Here is a 24,280-nt window from a genome sequence, read left to right as displayed (position 1 = left end):
AAGTTTACTGGAAGTCTCTTGAAGTATCTTCTATTCAAAATAGTTTTTACATGGCATCCTCATCACATTGCCTATTTTCTATCTGTTTCTGCTTATCCCCACGGAATTCAAAACAAGCCACTCTTGTTTTGATCGAGCCAAATGTGAATTCATTTTGATATCTATAAATATTAATTTGCAATAGATACTGATACAGATGCCTCCAATATCTAACTTACACACACATATTAAAAAAAAACAGCAACAGAAATTCATGGGAACATCCCCATACCATATGTTTTTCACTGCCAGCAAAATAACACACTCCAGGCACCGAGTATTCCTTCTGAGGACAAGGGAGCTGAATGAACATCACACACCAAATGCTTCACAGAGCACAGAAATTTCAGCATCCCCTGAAAACACAGTACTTCTCCACTAAAAAGCACACATAAACAAACATCTCAAGGCAGTTTATGAGGTGTTTAATTACACGCTGAATGTGATATTACTGTCAGCCAGACACAAGGCTCAACAATGCCCCACATGCTGTGCTTACACTGGAGCACGGCGAGTTAGAGCCGTCCTGCTGCCAGAAGAAAAGTTTCTTCCCAATGCTGTAGTGATTACAGCACTACCACACCAAAATAATTCTGCTTCCCAGTCACTGTGTGGTTTGCAGGCCCAGCTGGTGACCTGGGTTTAGCTCAAGGAAGTGTTTTGTCCCTGGTGCCTGCTCTGAACAGAGAAGGGGTGCCTCTGCCACAGAGAACAGGTCTTTATTGGTGTGGTGCTCTTACCAACAGCTTTCTACAGGGAAAATTACATCTGAGAGAGTCCTTCAAAGCTCCCTGGCCTCCACCAGACAGGGTATTTCTTCAAAGCCATAGCATGAAGCCCATTTCTGTTTCTCTGGTCAGGCTACTTTACCTCGGGAAAATGAGAACGGGAACAACTGCCTGGCACTACACTGACCCTTTCTGTGCCCCCAGAGGCTGTTGAACACATCACACCCCCTCACTTTGGACCCTGCCATGGTACAGTGCTGAAAATAAGCCATTCTGGCTGCAAGCAAAGGTGACCCCCATATACACACACATATAAAGTGTGCTTTCACCAATGCAGTCCTTCCAGCCCTAAGGAATGTGAGCAGCTAAGAAATAAGCGGGGGGGTAGGAAAGGAAGAAGAGGCTTTCACACAATCATAAGATGTCTGGAGCTAAGATTTTTGCTTGAGATCAGCTGTGCTCACAACAGATATGAAAGCATGGACAAACTGCTGATAAATCCACCTGGACTGAAGCACCATGAGTTCAACTTTGAAAGGCAACCAAATGCACTAAACACCACGTGCTGATGCTTCAGCTTGCAGAGAGACATTCATGCTGTTCCAAGCACAGAAAAGCAGTAGAGTTACTATTCAGAAGAGTCTTACAGCTGACTTACGCACTCAGTCTTGTTCCTATTTTGGTTAAGCTCATTTTTGCTATTTGTGCTTTGCTGCCTCTGCAACAGGTGGATGTCAGAGGGAAAACTTCCTTGCTTACAAGAGCTCCAACTCTGCAAGAGCTGTCTCACAGCAGGCAAGCTGTGAACATGAGCCAAAACACCTGCAGGTTGCTGCAGCCTACCAGCGGGCTGGGCACAGGGAGGTTACTGAGCAGCTCTTCAAAACCCTCTCCCACACCTTCACACAGTGTCAGCTGGAAGATCCATGCACCAAAGGTATTTCTGAGCAGTCCTGGGATACCTAAATACCTGGGATGTTTCTGCATGGTCCAATCAATGGCCAGCCCTGACACCAGGCACATGTTCCTCCTCCACTGGTACTTAGTGTGGAATGCAAGGACATCTCCCCCAGGCAGTGCAGTGACCTGCCAGCCCTTCTGGCTCCAGAGGGCTCACTGCTGACTGATAGGCACCAAACAATGGAAGATGGATGACTGCAGGGAAGGCAGCTCCCAGCTACTCCTTCCCTGGAGGCTGTCAGCAGCAGCAAGAGCTGAACCATTAAAGAAAAGCTCCTCAAGGAGCTCCTCAAAGCCAGGCAACCACTGCTAAGATGGTCTCAGTGACGGGGAGTGACCACTTGCCACTGCCTTAGCAGGCAGGAGAGCACACCAGCCCAGCTGGGCACTGCCTCACTGGTCACTCTAACTCCTGGTTTTGCCTGCAGCCTTGCCTTTACTGGCGTCAGAGGCCTTCAGCTCCTGTTTGGAGGCAAACTTGAATTCATGACTGCCCTCACTCCCCACTTCCCCAGAGACAGCATCAGCACTAATGTATACACCAAGCTCTTTGTGGCTAACCAGAACAACACCTCAGACCTGGGAAGTGATACTCTGGTTTTAGCTGGGGAGGAAAAGACATGAACAGCTTGTGACAAAGGTTAACTGCTTAAAAACAGGATAAATAGATGTACAAAGCAGCGTGCTGCACAAAGTCATCACAGGATAAGAGCTGCCAGAGCAACATGCCAACTAGTGTATACTGCTGGAAGCATGACAGAAAAGGATCTAGATTAATGGTGGTTTATGTGCCTATGAAAAAATTCAACACATTTGTAAGCCTCTTCTACTTAGAGCATAGGCAACAGAAAACCTTAAAGTAAAGGATTCATCACAATATTTCCTCCAAGCCCAAATACAGTAAGGGCAGTCGTCCCAGGCACTTCCCTAGGTGTCTTGACATTTTGAAATGTCACAGCACAGGTGACAGTGCCATGCAGCCAAATCCTGAGGATGGATCCATAGCTTTCTGAGAAGCAAAAATTTGTTTTCAAGTCACAAAACTCCTGAAGTAAATATAGAAATTTGCACTGGATAAAGGGATTTCCCTTCAATCTGCCCTCATTGCATCAAACAGTGAAACTCCCCTTGATGGAAACAAAGGCTGTAACCAAGCACTTAACAAATTCACAAAAAAGACTGATTTTTGTCACTTCAATGTTTTAAAGAGAATGAATTATAAGGCATATTGTGTATAAATTCAATCCACTTGACTTTTGTCAAATGTCTGTTGGCAAATTTTAAGTAATCCCTTAAGGTTATTCTCTGTCCCATGCTATGAAGCCAATGGTCTTAAAAGATCAGACAGCAACAGAGAAGAGAAAGAAACCTCAACAGCTTTCCTGAACAAATTCACATGAAGTTAAACAGGAATAAATATAGCATCTGGATAGGAAATTTAACTTCCAAAATTTAATGTACAGGCAAGCAATGAGGGCAAAGATACACATGCTCAAGTAACTGCAATTCTTTTAATGCAAACATATTGTAACTGAGTTGGCAGGAGGAGTCCAGCTGCTAACAGGTACGTATACAACACAGAACTTACTCAGCTGCCTTGCCTGCAGTTTCCACAAGGATCAAGAAGAGTAGCTTCTATTTAAACATCATTAGAGATTCCTTACACTCAGAGCTGAGATACATTTTCAGGTTCTCAGGAAATGATGCCTTGATATACTAAGACTTCAGCTTTTATGTCTGTTAATTTTATCCCCAGGAAAACTTTAATATTCATTCATTAGTTAATGAACATACTGAGGGAATCCAAGGCTTAAATAAATAATAATCAAACATTATCAATACTTTCTGAACCATTTCTGTCCATGCTAAGTTTTTCTACTGGGACCAAAATTAATAAATATTTTCAAAAAAAATTAAAATTGTATGAAAATTTACACAGGACTGAAAGTAGTATCATAAGCCACTGGTATGAAGCCTTTGCCTACTACAAGCAATAGTATCACACAAAGTATTTCATAAATGTTTCAGAAGAAGACAGGTTTTCTGTTACCAGTGAACTGAAAGTCCTGAGTTTCTTTCTTGAAAAAGTTCCTTTTACATTTTAATTTCCAAGTTTTCACTGTCAGTTTGTACCCATTTTTTCTTAAGCCACATCACCCTATGGGTTACATAGCTGTGTACCCCAACGCTTACTCTCTTGGTATATGATGGAGCAAGGAATTATGTACCTCCTCAAACTCGATTTTATCGTGCTAAGTACAAGGTCCTTCTGCTCTTATGAAAACATTCTCCATCTTCCTGCTCAGCCTGTCATTCTCTGCCCACCATGTGCTATGCTGAACCCCAGAAATCCCAGGCAACATGGCAAAGCATAACTCCAGTGGGTTTAGAGAATTTCCATTTCTAATGGAAGTTCTTTGCCTTATCCTGCTGGCTGGAAGACATTGTAGTTTTATATAGGGCTAACTGAATGCTAAAAGGGTTTCAGCTCTCTTTTCCACATTTCATAAAAGAACTCTTGAGCATTTGTCTCTCTGTGGGATGAACAAAAATTGCAAACAATGCAAAATGTCTATCATATTGTAGATTAATTCTTAAAAACTCAAACCCGTTGGGAACAAATGCATACAATCTAGTTTCAAATTCAGCCCCCACTGTTACATGTGTCCAATTCAGAGCAACACAGATCAAATTATCAATGTTTGCTGTTACTTGTGCCCTCTTAAGAATGTAAACGATCTCATCAGTTCCCACAGGTATCAAATCAGAATAAAAGTCGCTACTGTTTTATATATGGTAAAATTATTATTTGGGAGGACAGACATAAAAACATAAAAAAAAGGAAGAACAATTGAAGTGCAAAGGAAAAAAAAAAAGAACAAAATCCCCACATATGTTAATGCACAGCTTTAAAATAAATTAGAAAAATCAGCCAACACCACCATCTACTGGGCAAGACAAGGACAAAGAGTTCACTGCAATAAAGACAATTGCTGCTGCATTCTGACAGGAACTTCAGCAACAAAACATATCTTGACACCACAACAGTGATTGTGGACACTCTCAGAAGAAATCTGCAAAGTTTTTAATAACCAAAACACAAGTAAATTGAGTAAATGTTCAATACTCTTAAAGCCTGTGAAGTAGCTAAGCTTAAAGTAGCAGAATTCCACAGCAGTTTGTCAAGAGGACTGACACCTGGGACTTCAGTGATACAAGAACTACACTCTGATCTCTAGCTAGCAAAAAGTTATCATCATTCTTGATGTTAACCCCTATTTAGTCACAGTGGTTTCAGTGGGAAAATAAATAAGAGCTTTCCTGGCATTTTACAGTCTTTTTTAAAGTGAAGGAATTGCCTGTCACCATTGAATTGTCCAACCACATCCTGCTACATGTCAAACTATTTGTAACATATTACTGAAGTTGAATAAGTTATTAAATGCCAGAGCTTGGCCATTTAACCAGACCCCTCTTCCCTGTATGTGTGATACACTCTTTACATGCACAATCACATACTACTTTTTCCACAGAACCCCTGCCCCAGGCAAGGGCTGAATAGCATTCAGAAAAATGAGGCAGCTGTTGGTATTTTTATACTCTTTCTTCAAGCAGTAAAGCCAGTCTTATTTACTCTACATGGTTTGAAAGCAGAATGACTGTTTATTTTCTTTTTTAAAAAACCCCTATGTACAACAAAGAACACATATCTAAAAAAGCTTTAGGCACTCTAGCAATTACTGTTACAATGCAGTGTAAAGTAACTCCTGAAACAAAATCTCTGTTCTCAGCCACTTACAAAAGAAAAAAACTCCCTTTGGTAGATCTTCATCCTTCTGAGTACTCTGCTCCCAGCTTATTTTAAATCACTCAGTAAGCACGTGGCCCCTAACACTTGCCTCGTCAGAAAATTTTGACTCTTTTAGGGACAGAGAATATTGGGGAAATGTGCTGTTCCTGCACCTGCCAATTCTGCTTCTTCAATCATGAGAAAGGATCCTGCCTGCACACTGCTACTCTGCAAGTATGGCAAAAGACAAACTCAAGTGGGATCACGGGGGATCTAGGCTCCCTAGATCACAAGCAGCAGAAATTAAATTCCTCACCACCACCAAGGGGCAAGGCCAGACCCACTCTCACTGGAAAGATGCTGTCAGCAAGAGAGGCAGGCGCTTCCACCAGTCTTGGACTGATTTTAAGATGCTTCAGTAAGACTGCAATAGGCTAATCCTGAAGTAACAAAGAGAGAACAATTTGCATCCAAAAAGAAAGGGTTTTTTCCTATCTGGGCAGGCACAGGCAGGAAGGAATTGCTATCAAATCACATCCTTCCAAAAATAAAAATAATAGGAGCATTCTCTCATCACTGCTGAACTCTAAGGTACCATCAGAAAACATATCCCTTTAGCAAGAGAGACTGACATTTTCCCAGTATATACCAATACCTCAGTCCTGTCTGCAGTAATGTTTATCTACTTTATTCTTAGACACTCCTCAGGCTCTTCCAAACCCCCTCCCATCCCACTTCAAGTGCTCAAGAATTATCTCAGTACCAGAGGGCTTCCCACTGATTCCTCTACACTGCAAACTCAGTCTGCCTTATTATCTCCACTTGAGTAGGAAATTGCAGCTAAACAGACTTTCTTAAGGTGACACATAAATCAGCAACAGAGCCAGAAGTCAAGGCCTGCCAAGATGACGCTTATTGATCCAGAAGTTGACCTACAAGGCAACCCTGGCTCTGAATTATTTTGGCCAGAATATTTCTAGATACAAAACACTAATATCTCACGGGAAGCCCAAGCTAGCAAACAAATAAAAAATGGCCACCTGCCAAAAATTTGGTTCCAGTGAGTTGTTCAGCATTGCGCAGAAAGGCTGCGGTGGAAAGGAGTGCGGAGCTAAGCGTTCCTGTGTGGGATTTACCTGCAACAGCCACAAAACTATTCCTTTCCCTTCCTGAAACCCCCTGCCCAGTTGTTGGCAAATTTAACACCACCTGCAGCAAATAGCACAGTAGATTTTGGGGTAAAATACCATGTGATCCCTTAAGGGAAGACTACCATGAATACATGTGAGGGAACCCAAAAAAGGATCGAAAGGCAAACTTAAATCCAGCATTTCTTGCCTTTGCAGTTTTAACAATTTTAATAGTGAAATTTCCTTTTATGGTCTTTCTTTTCTTTACATAAGATTCGCTCATTTAATGACATTGCAAAGTTTTAACCAGAAATCTATGGCAATGAAGAAGAGCAAGAGCTAATAAATTACATTAGATTGCAACAGAATGAAGTTAATTTCATGTGGAAAGGGCCAGGCCACTAGGTAGATCTGCTGGGGCTCGCACATGGTCAGAGGAAGTCCCCATCTACCTTGCTTTCTGCTCCCTATTCCATACCACCTTCCCTGAAGGGAATCCATCTTCTCTCTGGAGCAGCACCTTCCCAGCGCTGGCAGTGATTTAACCAGCTGCCAGGGATGTTTCCCATGGACACCACTCTCACGGACCCTCCCTGCCTCTCCAGATTCCAAGTGCAGCCCATGCTGCCGTGAGAGCACAGGAGCAGCGCTGCACTGTAAAAGCACTGCACAAAGTTATCGCCCCAGACGCCACCCATGTGTCCATAACAGCGTGAGAAAATCAGTTGTTCTAAAATCATTAATTATCCCAGGCAGGCTGGAACACAACTTCAGAACAGGCAGGTGGAAGGATGTACTTTACTGCCTTGAGTTGCTGCAGCACCTCTGCATTCAGAAACACAGCAGTCCAAAACACTCTTACATTCCTTACAGCACTTCTGGAAATACCAAACACCACTGGTCACTATTCCACCATTCATATCCACTACTCTGTCAGGTTTCCTACAATATTTGCCGCCCAACTTTATTTACAGGTTAATTTCTTAATCATTAAATTTTATTCTTTTTTCCTTTATGCTCAAGCACAATTTGCAATCTGGAAATAACCAAAATTCTGTCCACGCAGTTTATAACTGCTCACTTTCCAAACACAGCACTAGAAAATGCATTAAGAAGTACTTCATAAACTTCTGTCACTGCAGTAGGAAGTGACTGTAAATTATTACAGCTTTTCCAATTTAATGAGTATATTTAAATCTTGAAGCCATAGTGTTACTGTGTGCACTCAGCACAGAGATTAAAAAAAAAAGAAAAAAGAAAAAAAACCAAGAGAAAAAAGAGGAGTGTTTCACATTTACATTCACACCATGCAGAGTAACTGGTAAGCACTGATGTTTTTAGGATGAGCATACATTACTTTGCCTGCCACATGAAGGCATTCTGTAATTTGTAAACTATTTTAAATTCTACTGGAATTCAAGTTTTCTGTTTTATTTAAACATATTGAAAGAACTAATATACAATGCTAAAATTTTTGTTCACAGTCTTCAGTGCATCATACTGTACAATTTTTAATTCTCCCTATTCCCTATGTAATTTGAAATTCTAGCATTTTCCACAACTACTCACTACTTATCTGTCACACAGCATGCTCAAAGCAATGTTCAAGGAGCGTTAACTATTTTTGCTGAAGATTTTTTTAACAAAATCTGTATAAGAATGTATTTCCACAGCATTCTCCAACTACAAGTGACAAAACCCTGAGAATTAACAGTGCCCAAAGTCATAGGAAAATGACATTTTCAGCATTTTATGGTACAGAAACAGATACAGGAATAAGAGACTGTGGCATGCCTGAGAATGGAAGCTTGGTATCTGATTTGCTCCCTCGTTTTGATTAGACTGGGAAACAACAAAAAGAAATAATCCAAGTATCTATTCCTGATTTAGATGTTCCTCTGGATCATAAAAAAAAGTTAGATTTAAGAAATTTTAAGAAAACATTGACAAAAGTTATTTTTAAATGTTTCAAAAACATTTTGCTCTACTTACAATAGTGTTTTACCAACTTTTCACCATTCAGGAACTCCTATTCACCAAAAATTAAGTGGTTCTAAAAAGAATGGTTGCTCAGATATACTTGCCTGATAACCCTGGATTTTTATAAAGCATAAAGAGATTTCTTTAAACATGCACATGTTAAAATAAGCATGACACTTCATCATGTGAGTAGTAAAGACAAGCAAATGCTATATTATTTATACAACTAAAAATAAGGACTTCAATTAGGTAACTCCCTAAAATGTTGATATTAAAAAGTAGCATTTCAATATTTTGCTATAGGTTTAACTTAATATGCTGATACAATACAGATTATCAAATCTGACTGTTCAATTTCCCCTAACATTTTAACAAAAGATTAAATGTGAGAAATTAAGCAATACATTGTCTACAATGGATATTTAAGCTATCACTTATTATTTGTTATAAAATGACTCAGACACTTTAATCTATTACCAAGCTGCAAAACTAGAACATTTTTGTTTGAGTATCTTGCTATTACAGTGTTTTCACCAGATTTTTCAAGTGCATTTCAATGTAAATACAACAATGGTTTGATACCTTTAGTGGAACAAGTCTGTTACAATTTTTGAAAGACACACACAAGCTTACAATAAGTAACTGCTACATAAGGTCATTTTCTTTAGGTTCAGGACACAATAGTAAAATACTCTGTGACCAGGAGAGTTCAGGTAAATAATCATCATTAAACCTATACTGAGAATTCCACATAGAGCATAACATATCTTCCATGATCACATTTACAATTTCAAGTGATTAGTCACCATTTCAATCATCACTATTTAGAAGCAGTCCTGAAATATGAGTCGTTACAATTACCATAAAAGCTTAAAAGTCCTCACTATTTTAACAGCTCAAATTGGTTTTGGTATCTGTGTGAGCACCTAGTCTCTCACTGAATCTTGATGTTCCCCGGTACAGTGACCTTCTTGGAATAATTCTGCATTGTTAGAAAATATTCGTCCTTCAGTCAGTCTTAAAATAGCTCCATTTCAGTTTCACCCCTTTCATCCCTTCAACTCCTTGCTTTTGTAGCCAACAAAATGCAAACAAGCAAACAAACCCTGAAATAATAACCCAAAAAGGAGCTGCCTGGCCAATACTCTGTATCTTTCACCATTCTGGGTAGACTACCATTGCACCTCTGAATGCACCTCACCTAATGTTTGGACCAAAGAAAGAATCTCTGTCCAAAAATCAAATATGTTTGTTTCCAAATTATAATAAATAAATTTAAAAAAAAAACAAACGAAGACCAACACCCAAAAGAGCAGCCTTAAAATGAAGCTCATGCTTTCCTGAAAAGGACATAGTTAAGAATCATCTACATGATTTCTTGAAGTAATGCTGAGCTACCTCCCAGCTCGTCTCCCTCACTTCTTCCCATGGAGACTTTTTGGTTCCTCTACTCATTAGTGACTCAAACTTTGCTTCAGTTTTGTACAACATAGGGTAACCACAACTGAAAAAAGCACAAACAAGTGATTTATATGAGATTATTATATTTTCCTGCGCTGTTCCCTTTTGTTTCACTCAAATACTGCAACACTATGGCTCCCTTTCACACAATGTTGGATATTAAAATAGAAAGAAATTTTGAAAGACTGGACTCAAAAAAACAGAACTGTTCAGGGATGTGGAAGCTCATCGTAGCCTTGGCTATCATCATCACTATGACATGATGAAGTCTGAAATCCTGAAAGAAGCCAGAGAAACAAATAATGAAACAGCAGCCCTGGACTTCAGAGGACGCGTATGTTGGCTTGTTCAGAGATCTGCTTGGCAGATTCATACAGGAGACTGTTTTAAAGGGTAAATAGGTCCAAGAAATCTCTCTCTCCCTTTCCAAGGACTTCCCAACAGGAGAATAAGGAATGTCAATGTGCAAGAAGTTAGGCAAACGTGGATGAAGGCCAACTTGAATGAACCAGGGACTTCTGACTAAGTTCAAAAAGGAAAAGGAGGTAAGCAGAATGAGGAAAAGGAAAATTCACAGACACGGTACATAGTGATATTGCTGTAGTGTACAGTCATGGAGTTAGGAAATCCAAAACTCAGCCAGAGAATAAACTAGCAAAGGGAACAAGAAAGGCTTCTGTATGAGTATAGGCAGGAAAAGCCAACTATGAAATTGAAGAGAAGGGGTGATGAACTGAAGGGCAGGGCTGCTGGTCTATCTAGATCTCAATAAGCTGAAGAAGATGGGCTAACAAGATGCCATGGAGGTCCACCAAAGCAGGCACCAGGCCTGTCACCTGGAACAGAGCATCTCTGTGCAATAGTTCAGAGCAGGGGCTGACTATCTGAGAGCAGCTTTGCAGAAGACCTGTGAGCTGAACATGAGTCAGCAATGTGCCCTGGCAGCAAAGGTAGCCAGGAGCACCCCAGGCTGCCTGAGCAAGAGGGCAGCCAGCAGGACAGGGGAACACACCATTCTCCTCCAGTGAATACTGATGAGAGCACATGCAGGCTGCTGTGTCTGCCACTCTTACACTGCAGCAAGTCCACCAAACCAGGTACAGGCTGTGGCAGATGCAAGAAGCTGAGTGAATCTGTTTGCTCAGTCTTAAGAACAGGAGAGATTTTACTGCAGTCTTCCAGCAGTTAATAGGAGGATATAGAGGGGATGGAGCCAGGTTCTTCTCAGATGTGCACGGGAGAAGGACAAGAGGCAGCAGGCATAAGCTACAAAAGGAAAAATTCCAACAAAGTATCCATAAAAGGAAAAAAATTACTATGAGTGTAGACAAATGCTGGAACAAGTAGCCCAGAGCGATTGTGGTATCTCCAGCCCTGCAGATAACCAAATCCTGAGCAACCTGATCTAACCCACCCTGAGGTCTGGGATGCTCAGTCTGGGTGGTGGCCTGAAGTCCTCTACAAACAAAATTATTGTGTATATTTATTCTACTGTTCTGTGACTAAAATCAAAAATTCCGACAAACCCACAAAACAAACAAACCAACCATGTAAACACCAACACAAAAGCACATTCACAACATCTATGTCCCAAATTTCAAATATTTTTTTTTAATTTTAACTTCAACAATAGAAATCTTATCAGGCACCAAAAGATAAAAATTTGTTTTAAATGCCACACATTTTCTTGTGAGATTCCTTTCCAAACATAAACTACAAGCAAAACACATTTGTTTGAATTATACAAAAATATTGACTTTAGTCAAGAGGAAATAGGTACAAGACAGTCTCTAATATCAAAATTGCAAGCACAGCAAAGGATACCTTCTGACAACACATAAATAAAAAGAAACTGAAAACAAAAGAGTTGTGATTTACTTCAGGAAACTCAACCAGTGTGAGAAATGGAAGCAAAATTGCTACTCTGATATAATTCAAATTTCTAAACTGAAACTGGCTCAGAAGCACTCACTTTATTCATCTTTCTAGGCACCCACATGACAAAAGCATAGCAAAAATAAACTATTTTTAGAAATAAAAAGTCCTAAGAATGTAAGACTGTGAGAGTCAATGACAGTATGAAAATTCTTAGTGATACAGTAATATAATGCTCTAAGTGGACTGCATTTTCACACTTTTGAGATTTCTTTGGGATTTTGTGCATTTGATTAATTCTGTCTGTATAGTGAGGCAGTGCTAATTTATGCCTTCCTACGGGGATGACGGCTGCCTGTGCCAGCACCACAAACTGAATCAAGAAACTCCAGAGCTAAAACCTAACAGGCTACAGTCTCTTAAATCAGAACTGCAGATTCATGTTTTATTCATAAAAGCAGATACCTACACACCAGCTTTTCAAATGCATCCTTTTGTCATTTAACATTTTTATTGAAAAAAATTACATATCTTACCTTTAGGTCACTTCCTGGCAAAGTACCTATGCCATCCTTCCAGTCCATTGCACTAAATACATCAAACTCCTGACCATTTCCACTAGACGCAGATTCATTCATGATGCATGTACTGGAAAAAAAAAGAAAAAGGTTATCTGAAAATTCTATAAGTGGTTTAATGCTTATATCACCAGGTCTTTCTTCTAATGCATTTCACAGATTTGTATCAAATGCTTCCCTCTGCACACTGGCAACGTGGACAACTGATGACAAGGGTGATAATATACATGATGTAATAAAAGTAAGGGGAAATCTTTCTGAAACTTTGAAAATAATACCTGTTTCACACACTAGGAGGCAATGGGGCTGTACTGGAGAGAAAAGAAAAATTTCAAACTGCAAATAAATTGACACAAGGAAAACATGTCAAGTACACTTAAAAACATCTGTTCTAGGAAAGGCAAGACATGACTGCATGCCTCTAATAAATACACTAAGCAATGATTAACAGAACTAGATTTCCTTAATACTGGATAGCATGCTGATGTGAATGCTTTACCCAAGTTCAAATTAAAATTTCAAAATTAATTTGAAACTGTCAGTTTCCTGATGTGACTCAGGACACTTGAATTTTCTTTATCTGTTTCCATAAAGATAAATTTTGAATTGCATTTGTTCAAACTTATTTCCATGTCAGAGAAGCACACCAGAGAAACCTACTGCTTTGCAAGACTTGACTTTACTGGATCCCTCTGTTTCAGAACGGTGAGTGGAGAGAAGACAATATTTACCTTCAGAAATAGTGCATCTGGACATCCCTTTCTGTGATAAAAAATTTGCACAAGCAACAGAAGTACCTTGCACTTGCCCTGACCCCTGACTTCAGCTCACCACTTGTCACTACCACAAACACACCATCAGTTGCACTGAACGGCAAGTGTTTCTAGCAGCCAGTTGTGAGTGCCACCAACATTTTCCTTTCCACTTTTCACAAACCCAGCAATCTTCAAATCTGCGGCCTGGCACCTAATTTACTATTTGTAAATGTACTGTTTGCAAATATTTGTAAATTTACTATTTGCAATGTGGACTCTGACTTATTAATTTTGTTTCTGAAGAACGGCTGCACTGTGCCTAGCAGCTGAAACAATCTGTGGCAAAATTAGCTGTCGTTGTGAACTATTAGCAAAACCTCACCACCTTTAAAATTTGCATTTCCTGAAGTTTTTGGAATGTGCACTCTCTGAATTTTTAAATGAACAGTTTCTAAGCCTCATACCCCATCTGGAGACTGAAAACTTTTGCTGCAAGTATCAGTATTTGAAATTCAAATAGATAGAGAACATACTCAAAGTTTAACCTTGTTTTCTAAAACCTAATTTCTAATTTACGTCCCACTCTGAATCTGCAAATATTCTCTGGAGGTCTTGACTTTTCACAAAAATAACCAAAAAAACCCAAACAAACAAAAAAGCAAGCAAGCAACCAACCAAAAAGGTGCTATTTGTTCACTCCGATTACAGAAAAAGATGCAAACCAAGCAGGAGTAAACTCTGCTCATCTAGAAGCTTTTTATTGAAAGGTTAAGGAGGAAAATACTTATTTAACTTAGTTGCATGAAAAACAATTGAATTTACGTGGTATTCATCAGAAAAATAGTATCAATCACTGTAATATCACCACTATAGACACATACTAGTTTGGTTTGGGGCACACATTTTGAACTCCCTTTCATTTCTCCTTGGTTTCCTCTTCATTTCTAGCTGAAGTCTTTAAAATCCTGAGCAACACCTTACTCCATGAGTTCTTTCATTACACTACAGCAACTACACAGTTATCAAGAAGATAACAGAAGCTGGACCTCAGTCAGTATCCACTGCTAAGAGTAAAAGCCTTTGCATTCCCCTTCATTTCATATGGTAGGCAGGGTCCACAGAATGCTTTTTGAGCAAACTTCATGGTTTGACAAGTTTGAAGTAAGAAGAACCAAATCATTGAATGTGTCTTTCCCACCTTTAGGTAATTCTCTGCGAGAAAGTATTGAAAACCATAACAAAAATGTACAAAAATTCATTTTAAAAAAATCAATAAATCCAAACTAATTCAGTGCAAACTGAGAAATTCCCCAAAACCATAGATCTCATCTTTTATAATCCCAGGCAAATCCACCACCCTACTTCAGGGCAAGCTCCTGTAACACAATTTGGGATCTCTGCTTGATCTGAGTACCAGGTACCACCAGGTACCAAACCAATTCAAGCAGGCTTGAGCAAACTGAACTGCAGCACAGTGGCAGCGGCACAGGCCTTTCCTCAAGAACACAAGACCCAAGCTGCTAAGGAGTAGCTAAAAAATGGGATCTCCCCAGGCACCCGTGAAGTTTTAAGGACACAAAACATGCTGGTTCAAGCACATTGGTGGAACAAGCTCCCCAGGATTAGCCTGGCTAAGCAAACACAGAGCTGTGTTCTGCATTGACTGAAGTCTCTAAGTAATCTTAAATTATCATTCTATTTGGAGGACACTTCACTCAACCCTCCTGTGGTTCATCACGGAAAACGTGCTCCAATGATCTCTGCAGAAGGTATGACAGAAGTTGGGAAAAGACTTGGAAGGCTGTGGAGGAATGCTACCTCTCAGTAGCTGCTGTACCACAGAGCAAGGAGCATCGGACAGCACAGCTGCTCCATCAGATGCTGCCATCTCCCGAAGTGCCACTCCCATTACAGACACGGAAATTACTTGGGGGCTGGGAAACTGAAAGAGTCTAGCCTACTTAAGCAGGGAGCAAACCATGAAAGGTAATGAAAAACTGGTAACAGAAATGTTCAGGGCATACTTGGCTCAAGAAAACATACAAATTCTGACTTAATTGCACATAAGAAACTTTCCTCAGGTAACAAGCAACAATAATGATACATTCTGGAGATGTCTAAAGACATTCATTATTGCTTTCCTTTTGAAATTAACTCACCGTCAAAGGCACAATCTGTGTATGTTTCACATTCGGCAGCCTTCAGAAGTGTTCTTGGTGGGAATGAAAAGGTCACAGGGCAACGCAGATAGAAATTAATTTACAAAAAGGAATCACTTTTAACAAAGTATCTGTTTCCAGTTTTGCTGACTTTGAACAGATGAAAGATAGGCCTATATCCCTCTACTAATGATAGCAAGAAACAAGACACAGATCAGTAAAATTGTTACAGCACAGAGGTACTAAAAAAGGAAGAACTCATTGCAAGAGCTACATCTAAATCTCAGAACAAAGAAAACTAAAGAATGTCTTATCTACACCTTTAATTTTTTTGTTTTTAATTCTCTAATGTAGTTCTTTGAACTAGTATAACTCCTTCTATAATGATTTCATCTGGTATCATTTCTGCTGCTGCACTGCCAGAATAGTAGTAAAAATACTAGATGAATAAGGGGCCTGTCAGTGAATGCCACCTAATGTGAAGGAAAGGACATAATAGTAAGTACTTGGAGCAGTCATCTTCCAAAAGCATCTCCAAAATCTGCCTTTAGGGATGTAACTATCTCAGTTCTCACAGCCATAGGAGAAGTGTGCTGCATATTAATATTTCAACATTAACTTTGTTTCAGACATATATAATAAAGCCACTAAAATAAACAAGCACATTTAATAAGATTAAGACATCCTTTAGAAAAAACTTCATTTTTACCATCAGGTCCAACAATAAATGTGTACCTCACAGAAGAGATACTTACTGAGAATAACAGCAATAAAAATTAGATCCTTTCATCTGGTGAGAGACTGTCTAAAGATATAAAGGAAAGAAGCAGGACAGAATATTCCAATTAGACTTACAAGTAGTTTTTGAAGTAATTATAGGGTTACGTAGTGAATACATCAGAAAGTAGTAACAGGAGTCTTCCTTCCAGTCAGTGCTTTAAAAAACTACCTGACCCCTAGCCGAATTTTTAACATCTAAGATGCTAACTGTGAAACGCCTGTATGATTTCTAACCAGTGGGGCCAACTCAATACTGGTCATTGGGCAGCAAAAGAGTTCACCAGTCATCATTGCAAGACTGGCATGACATGTCTGCAGTCATGTGTCATTTCTTCTTATGCATCTCTGTGTATTTCTATTTGTACTTTTGAGGATTTCTGTAGCTGCCACGACAAGACAGCCTAGCAGATTTGCCCCATACTGATCCTCTCTCCAGCTGATAGCTCCTATGAGGAGACCCAAAACTGGGGACAAAGAGCCAGAGGAGATCACAGCAAGTGACACCAAGAGTGAGTTTCAGTGGAAAAAGAGATCCCAAGAGAGACAATATCCTTCTACAGGCAAGCCATGGTCCCTCTTCTCCACCAGACTGGTTGACACCAGCATTGATGGATGTTCAGAAACAAAGGCAACAGGTTAGCATTTTTGTCCTAATATTGTAGACATTTACTTCAGACATCTCCAAGGCTGACTGATATAGCACTCATGAGCTAAAAGGACACATTTTCCGTACACAGTAAATAAGGAAAACAAAGTGGATCTGAAGGGAACAACTCTGTGTACCAGAGCTGCAAACACACCAACCTCTAGACACCAGGGACAAGTGGATACTCAGCTTAGTTTTATTTAACATGTAAGAATGTGAATATTACCAGCACTGACTTGTTACACTCCCAAAGCCACATGAAGCAGAATTACTCCTTGCAATGTAAGTTCCCTAAATTTGACAACAGTAGTGACTTTGAGCTTCATGGAAGCAAAAGCAAAGCCAATTGACTGTAAACCCACTGGGGTGAGCCTCTTCACAGTCCTCTCTTTGAGCTAGGCACATCTCACACTTGCCTCTTTCTCACCCTTCATATTTTTGCACCAGACTCATCACTTACAGAAAAACAACCACAACAGGAACAGTGCAGGAAATGGTAAAATTCTTTGATGCTACCCACCACATTTTAATATGTGTTTTTTCTCGTACTGTTTAAAGGTTTAATTATTTTAATATTTCACCAAAATAAGTATTTTCAGATACCCTTTTCCTCAAAAATCTTATTTTTCATTGTTTGGAAACTACTAGTTCTGCCATGTTTCTATTCTCTGTATTGAAAAGTTGTTTGAGTAAATTTCACTCTTTTGCCTGTTGCTCATGAAGTTTACTACAAGCAAGGTATTTTAAAGAGGAGATATAGCTTTTACATGTATTCACAAAGAGACACAAAGAGCTTAAAATTCTTTGCCACTCAAAGGCTGTAACAGGAAAAGGACCAGAGTTCCTACTGATGATGTCCCCCTAGCATTATTTACTCTTATTTTATCTGTTGCTACTCTTCTGACTATTAGATGCTCCATGGCTACTGTGTATGTTCACTCCTGCTTCCCAATATTTTGGCTTTAAACCTTTTTTCCCTACAGGAAGAATATGACCACAGAAGCATTAAAAAATACTGTGAAGCCTGGGTCTGCACCAGTGCTTAAAGGAGGTTCATGATGTCCTCATCCAAGTCTGGTCTCTGTCAGCAAGGTAACCACAGTTATTGCTGTACCATTGCTGGAGACTGGGTAACAATTACACACAGCCTTCATCTACTGCCTCGTTTGCAAATATCCACAAGACACTACAACAATAGCTACCCAATACCAAAGCTATTCTGTCATCCAATGAAACTTACCACTGACAGCCTTTCCTTGTTTATAAACAGCCTGTACCTCACACTGGAAAAGTATTTCCTCTGCAAAGCTTTCACTGTTCCCTTATTTCTGCTATTGTCTATGCAGGCCTGAGTGGAGATTTAACCTACTCAGATAGTAAGAGCTGTATACAACAACTTTAAATCCTGTGCCTTAAATTATCTTAAGTGCTTGAACCAGGCACAGAAAGTTACAAAAAACTTCTCTGTTTATTTGTTCCTTCTTCCTTCCCCTATGAAGACACTGCCTGCACTGAATGTTCACACCTCCTATCACCTGACCTGTTTCAAATTGTTATTTCCTACCCAAAGTTAATTCAATATACATCTGAGCATCCCTTTTGTCTGACTCGTGTTCTCCTCTTCCTCATCTGCCACTTATTATCAGCTCCCATAAGCTCTGCTGTTCATAAACAATTAGTTCACCTTTTCTAGCTCCTAAACACATGCAGCAGGTTACTGCGTTTATAGACTCTCCCTTCTCCCCCATTCATAAAGAGCTGCTGGCATCTCCCATTGTGATGAGCGGTCCTACTACTGGAGCACTAACAAGCTATGACTACACACATGCTACCGCTTTCTTCAGTAAGCCTCACACCAGTTCATCACTGATTCCTCACACCCATCACTCACAACACATCATCCTCCTTACCTTACCAAAAACAGATGAGACTAAATTGAACAGCCCACTAAAACTCAACCACCTCTCTTCACAGAACAGGTGATGCCAAAAAAACTCTCAACAAGTTAGAGGAAAAGTCATCACAAGTTATTGAAACTTTTAAAGTAATACTCTAAAAAACCTCAGTAAACTGAAGGGAAAACACACCACAAACTAAACCAGCATTAATTACCATGGCCCAGCTGACAACAAGGACCATCCAAGATGATTGCTTCAACCACCTCCACTAGAGCACCAGTTCAGGAGACCAACTGGACCACAGCCAAAGCTGCTGAAGTCTCACCGGGAAATAACACCTACCCGGCACCACCCAGATAAAAGCGGAAAGCTCTGCTGCCTTCAGCCACTACTTTCAGAGAGCTTGTCTCGTACAGATGTTCATCATACAGACTTCTGGGAACGTGGTAACTTTCTTGGTAAAAAGCATTGGTTCCTGAACAGCTTTAAGATTTGCACTAAGAAAACTGTGTTACAATCCTGAGCACAGACTATTTCCTAAAATGACACAGGCTGAACTTTTTATATCATGAGCTTTATTTATGCTCACCACCTGATTTTTAGCACCCACGACTGAGCATCCATTCATGAGTAGAAACAGCAAAAATGATCGGTCCAGTGCCACTCAACTATACGGAAGAAATAAAGAAAATAGAACAAAACTAAAAACGTAACTCCTGCTGCCTTTTGCTGTAAAGCTTTTACACCGCGCTGCTAAAGCACAGGTAATTAAAAGACACGGAAGAGGCCGTGACCCTCACGCCCCGGGGGAGCCTGCCGCATCTCCAGGGGCCTCCTAAGGCGCGCACCGCTCCTCAAGCCTGAAAACCCCGGGGGCTCCGGCCGCGCTCTGGAGCGGGACAAGCGGCACGGCCGCAGGGCGCGCCCCCCGCCGCTCCCGCGCAGGCCGTGCCCCCGGCGGGGCCCGCCCGGAGCCGCCCGGGCCGCTCCCCGCCCGCGGTCCCTGCGCCCGGCGCGGCGGAGCGCGGCGGCGGCCGGAACGCTGCGGCGAGGCCCGGCGGGCGCGGCCGCCGCTCCCCGCGCCGGCAGCCCGCGGCCTACCAGCAGAGGTCCCTCCTTGGCCAGTTTTGCGGCGTGTTTTTGCTGCACTTGAAACTTTCTGGAGAAAACCCGGGCTCAGGTCCGCGTCTTCCCCAGGCTCGGGCAGAACCGCCGAGACAAAAGCGCCCGCCCGGCTCCTCGGGAGGAGCGCTCGGGGAAAGCGGTTCTCGAGTCTCTCCGTTTCCCTCCCGAATTTGCCTTTTTATCCTTCGCCCCCGCCCCGGGCAATTAAACAGAGCGGGGGAAGAGTGCCCCCCTGCCCCGGCGAGGGGGCGGCGGTGGGGGCGAGCGCGTTGCGGGCGGGGGTGGGAGAGGAACTGGGTGTTAAGTGTTCCTGAGGAAGTTGCACAACGAGAGAGGGACTCTGCTTGTTTACCGGGTCCCTCGCTTTTTTTTTTTTTTTTTCTTCCCACCCCCCCGTTTCGCCTCCACCCCCCGGGACCGGGATCCGGGAAAAGGAGGTTGCCTCCGAGTGGAAAGGAAAAAAAATTTTAAAAAATGTTACCTTCTCCTCCCTCCTCCCCTCCCCCAGCGCAGAGGAGGAGGAGGAGGAGGGGGGCGAGCTCTCTTTTTTTCTAGGGGGCTGCGGGGGCTCGCTCCTCGGCCGCTCGCAGCCGATCTCCGGGCATCCCTCGGCAGAGAAGTCACCCCTTCCCGCGGGAGGGGCCGGCACACGCCGCCTCCCCCGAGGGCTCGCCCCCGCCCGGCCCCGCAGCCGCCAGCGCCCGGCCCCGCGCTGCAACTTTTTCTCTCACGCTCTCGCGTGCGCCCGCTCCGACGGGGAGGGGGGAAAACCATGGGGGTGGGGAGCGGGCGCCGCTGCGGCCCCGACGCGGCGCCCTCCGCCCCGGGCGCTGTAGCCCCGGCAGCCTCTCCGAAGCCCCGGCCGGGGGCGGGCGGCCGCTCCGCGGGAGCGCCTTCCCGTCGGCCGCCGCTCCCTCCCCCCCGAAAAAAAAAAAAAAATCGCTTTCCGCCCCCCCCCCCCCCCCCACCGAAAAATCACCGCCCCAGACGCGCTAGCGAGAACAAGTGTGCCTATATCCTGTTGTTATATGCACCGGCTGCGGAGACGGGGAGGGAGAGACGGGCGTGTGCGCGGGGGGCCGCTCCCCCACCCCGGCCGCACTTCAGGCGAGAGCGCGCAACTTAACAGAAAAGCCGCGTCCTATTCCCTGCCCCTGCCTGCCCCCCCCTCCCCCCCCCCCGGCTCCCTGTCCCCGTCGTCGGCAAAATACGCACTCACGTGTATGTGCGCTCACACACACCGCCGGCACCCCGGGGCCAGCCCCCGGCAGCCCCCCGAGGCCGGCCCGCGGAGCCGGCGGCGCTGACAGGCGCCGGCCCCCGCCGCCGCACGCAGCCCGAAGCGGGCAGGGGCCGTTCCCCCGCCGCCTCACATGTCTGCCGCAGCGAGCGCGGCGCACGCACCGCACAGAGGCAGGAACTGAGCACTCGAGCAAAAGACTTTTTTTTTTTCGTCTCTTAAAAAAAAAAAAAATTGCTACAAGCTTGCCTTTTTTTTTTTTTTTGTATGTGTATGTGTGTGCAAACTTTCCCCAAAATGGCGGAAATTGGGAGATGATTATATTTTAAATATCTCTCGCACACAATCACACAAAGTGCAGGAGCGACGGAAAATACAAACTCTCTGCTGCGCGCTGGTAGAGGCCTTCGCACACGGGGACCCACGGCACATTCAACCGGTATATCCCGGCAGCCGCCACCTCTCGCCGCTTCCGACCAAAAAACCCTTTTTCGCACCCCTCTCCGCTGCGCATTGCCCCCTCGCAGCCCGCACTTCTCCCCGTCCTTCAGCCTGTGCGAACAAAGAGCCGGGGCTGCGGAGGGGGGGCTCGGGAGGCAGCGAGCCCCCTCCCTCCGCTCCGCTCCCTCCCCGCCCGGCGCTCACACGCACACCCGTGCCCCCCCACCTTCTCCCCCCGCCGCCCGGCCGCGGCACCCGCATCACATTGTTCCCAACAGCACGGCGGTGCCCCGTAAGTGTCATTAAATGGAGCCAACTGACAAGCTCATTGGTGGGGCAAGTCTGCAAAATGTCTCTCCCCTTCCCTTCCCCCTCCCTTCGGAACCCTCTACCTCCCCCCCCCCAAAAAAAAAAGGCCCCCCCAAACACATTTCCACAGCTCCCTCCCCCGTGTATATATATATGTACATACACATACGTGCGTGCGTGCCTGTGTATGTATATAAATATACAGCGCATATATATATACATGTACTCCCTTCATGTGTTTGGGAAGAGAAAAAGAAATACCAGGCACCTCTCTCTTTCTTTTGTTCCTCTTTCACACTCGTACACTTATGATTTAGTGAGATCCCCGGTGCCCCGGCCGCTCCCCAGCCACTTGCGAGTCACTTGCCCACTTTACCCGGCATTAACTTCCATCCTTTCTGCTCGAGGTGGTCGGGGAGAAGCCCCCCTCCCCTTCCCCAGATACGTTTCGTAAGGGAGGGAGAGGAGGTGCGTCTCTCCCTTTATCTCTCGCGCTCTCTCTAACTTTCATCCTCACCTAGGGGGAAAATTAAAACCCGTCACCAGCCTTTGCCATCGCGGCTCCCTAAACGGCTTGCGGATCAGATCGGAACCCGCCGCTCCTTACCCCCCCAAATTCTCTCTTTCTCCGTCTCTCGAGTAGTCCTGACAAATATGGTCCAGGGCTGCGGGCACAGTGAGCATGCGCCCGCGGAGCCAGGGCTGGGGAAAGGGGAAACTGCCGCCGCCGCCGCCGCCGCGGCTCCTCTTCCTCCCTCGCCTGCGCTGCCGCTGCGCCCCGGCCGCCCGCAGCCGGCACCCGGCAGCCGGCACCGGCGGCGGGCATCGCCCTCACCGAAAACGCGGCTGCCGACGAGGGCTCCGGCGGAGGTGCATCCTCCCCCTGATTTACTGCCGACGCTGGAGGAATAATAAGGAGACTTGTGCAGCAGTCGCGCGCTATTTTGGGCGCTTTCAAAAATAACGCCTTGCACTTTTCGGGGAGGGGGAGGTCCGGTCCTCGAGGGTCCCGCCAGGTGCTGCCGAGGTTGGGTGGTGGGCGCCGGGGAACCCGGGAAAGCCTGTCTGTGGCTCTTGGCCCCATCCTCTGCGCAGAACAGACCTGGGGCAGAGGCAGAACAGCTGGGCGCCAGTAAGGAAAGTGCGGGTCCTGCGGGAGAGGGGCTGCCCTTCGCCGCGGCCGGCGAGGGGATCCCCCGAGGAGAGGGTCTGAGCCAGGCATCGCTCGGCCAGGCTCCTCCTGCGCTCCCGAAATACGGGGTGCGTTCGGTATGGACACATTCCTTGTGATGGGCCTCGTCTCGTTTACAACCTAGCCAGCTCACAAAATAAAACTAGTCTCAGATGTGCCACCTGCTTGAATACTCTCCATCGGTGCCCTGTATTCCTAAAGACAAATATCGTCTTCATTCGTTTTCTGTCCCTGGTTCAGAAAAGAGTGAAAACTAAAGGCCCTTGTTATTTCATGGGAATGCCCAGGATGGACTTCACCTGCAAGGAGATCTGTAAGCAAAAGAACATTACACAACATAGACCTGAATGAGGCCTAAGTGTACTGGGAAAGTGGGAGGATGGAAGGTTGTGATCAGATGTAAATATGATATTTTCAAAACGGTTTATACATGCACAGTTTTGAAAATATCATATATACACACATGCAGTTTGAGGCAAAGTATAAAAGAGCACAGAACACAATCTTAATTATACTAATCCTTATTTTTTTTCAGACCACACAGCATCTCCCTAAAGTCATTCTGTCCTAAAAAAAAAACTGACAAAGTAAATTCTGAATTTTTGATAGTTTGGCGTATAATTATTTATCTCTTAAAATAACTCAAAAATTCAATACATCTTTTGTTAATCCCATTAATGATCCATGACCAAGTTTTGTCTTGCTTTTATATATGTGCCCTTCTACAATTCCACTTCCAACTTTGGCCCAAATTACTAGAACAGAAGTAATGATAAATACTAATAGGCAGCCAGTAATAAGTGTCAGTTGAATATCAATAGAAGTAAATACAAATCACAAGACTAAGTACAACCTTTTAGGTATTATGGATGCATACTATGTTACCCTCTGATGCCCATGATGGGGACAGCATTGCGCTGGACACGAGACAGAGATGCTCCATCTCTGACAAGACTTGCTAGCCTCAGCTCCTGTTCAGTAGAGTATTTACTTCAGAACGTGTGTTAGAATATTTAAGAAGCAAGCTTGACAACTGTGCTCCCTTAAACTATGCCCATGTTCAAACAGTTCAGACAATGAGGCTTTTACCATACTATCTTCACAATTTCTGTCTATTTAAATGAATTTTTTTCACAACAGTAAGAAGGAGCTCATAATGAAGTATTTGCAGATTTGGTGCCTAAGCAAAATACA

At 43.5% G+C, this 24,280-nt stretch overlaps 1 protein-coding gene across 3 annotated transcripts in view; it reads right to left on the bottom strand.

Moving 5' to 3' along the window:
• The window catches only part of L3MBTL3 (L3MBTL histone methyl-lysine binding protein 3), a 75,759-nt gene extending 54,473 nt beyond the window's left edge, over window positions 1-21,286 (bottom strand). The window contains exons 1-2 of one of the 3 annotated variants that reach the window (XM_084202135.1): window positions 21,124-21,286; window positions 12,500-12,611 (exon numbers count right to left, since the gene is read on the bottom strand). In XM_084202135.1, coding sequence (XP_084058261.1) covers window positions 12,500-12,601 — 102 coding nt within the window. In that variant the 5' untranslated portion in view covers window positions 12,602-12,611; window positions 21,124-21,286. Of the gene's footprint in view, window positions 1-12,499; window positions 12,612-15,455; window positions 15,597-20,385; window positions 20,499-21,123 lie in introns of those variants that run through there. The other 2 variants (XM_084202134.1, XM_084202133.1) reach the window with 2 other exon arrangements.
• Window positions 21,287-24,280: the final 2,994 nt, after the last annotated feature.

This window comes from Fringilla coelebs (genome assembly GCF_963513975.1).
Source record: "Fringilla coelebs genome assembly, chromosome: 3".
NCBI lineage: Eukaryota > Metazoa > Chordata > Aves > Passeriformes > Fringillidae > Fringilla > Fringilla coelebs.
This window is presented reverse-complemented; position numbering and strand designations above follow the sequence as displayed.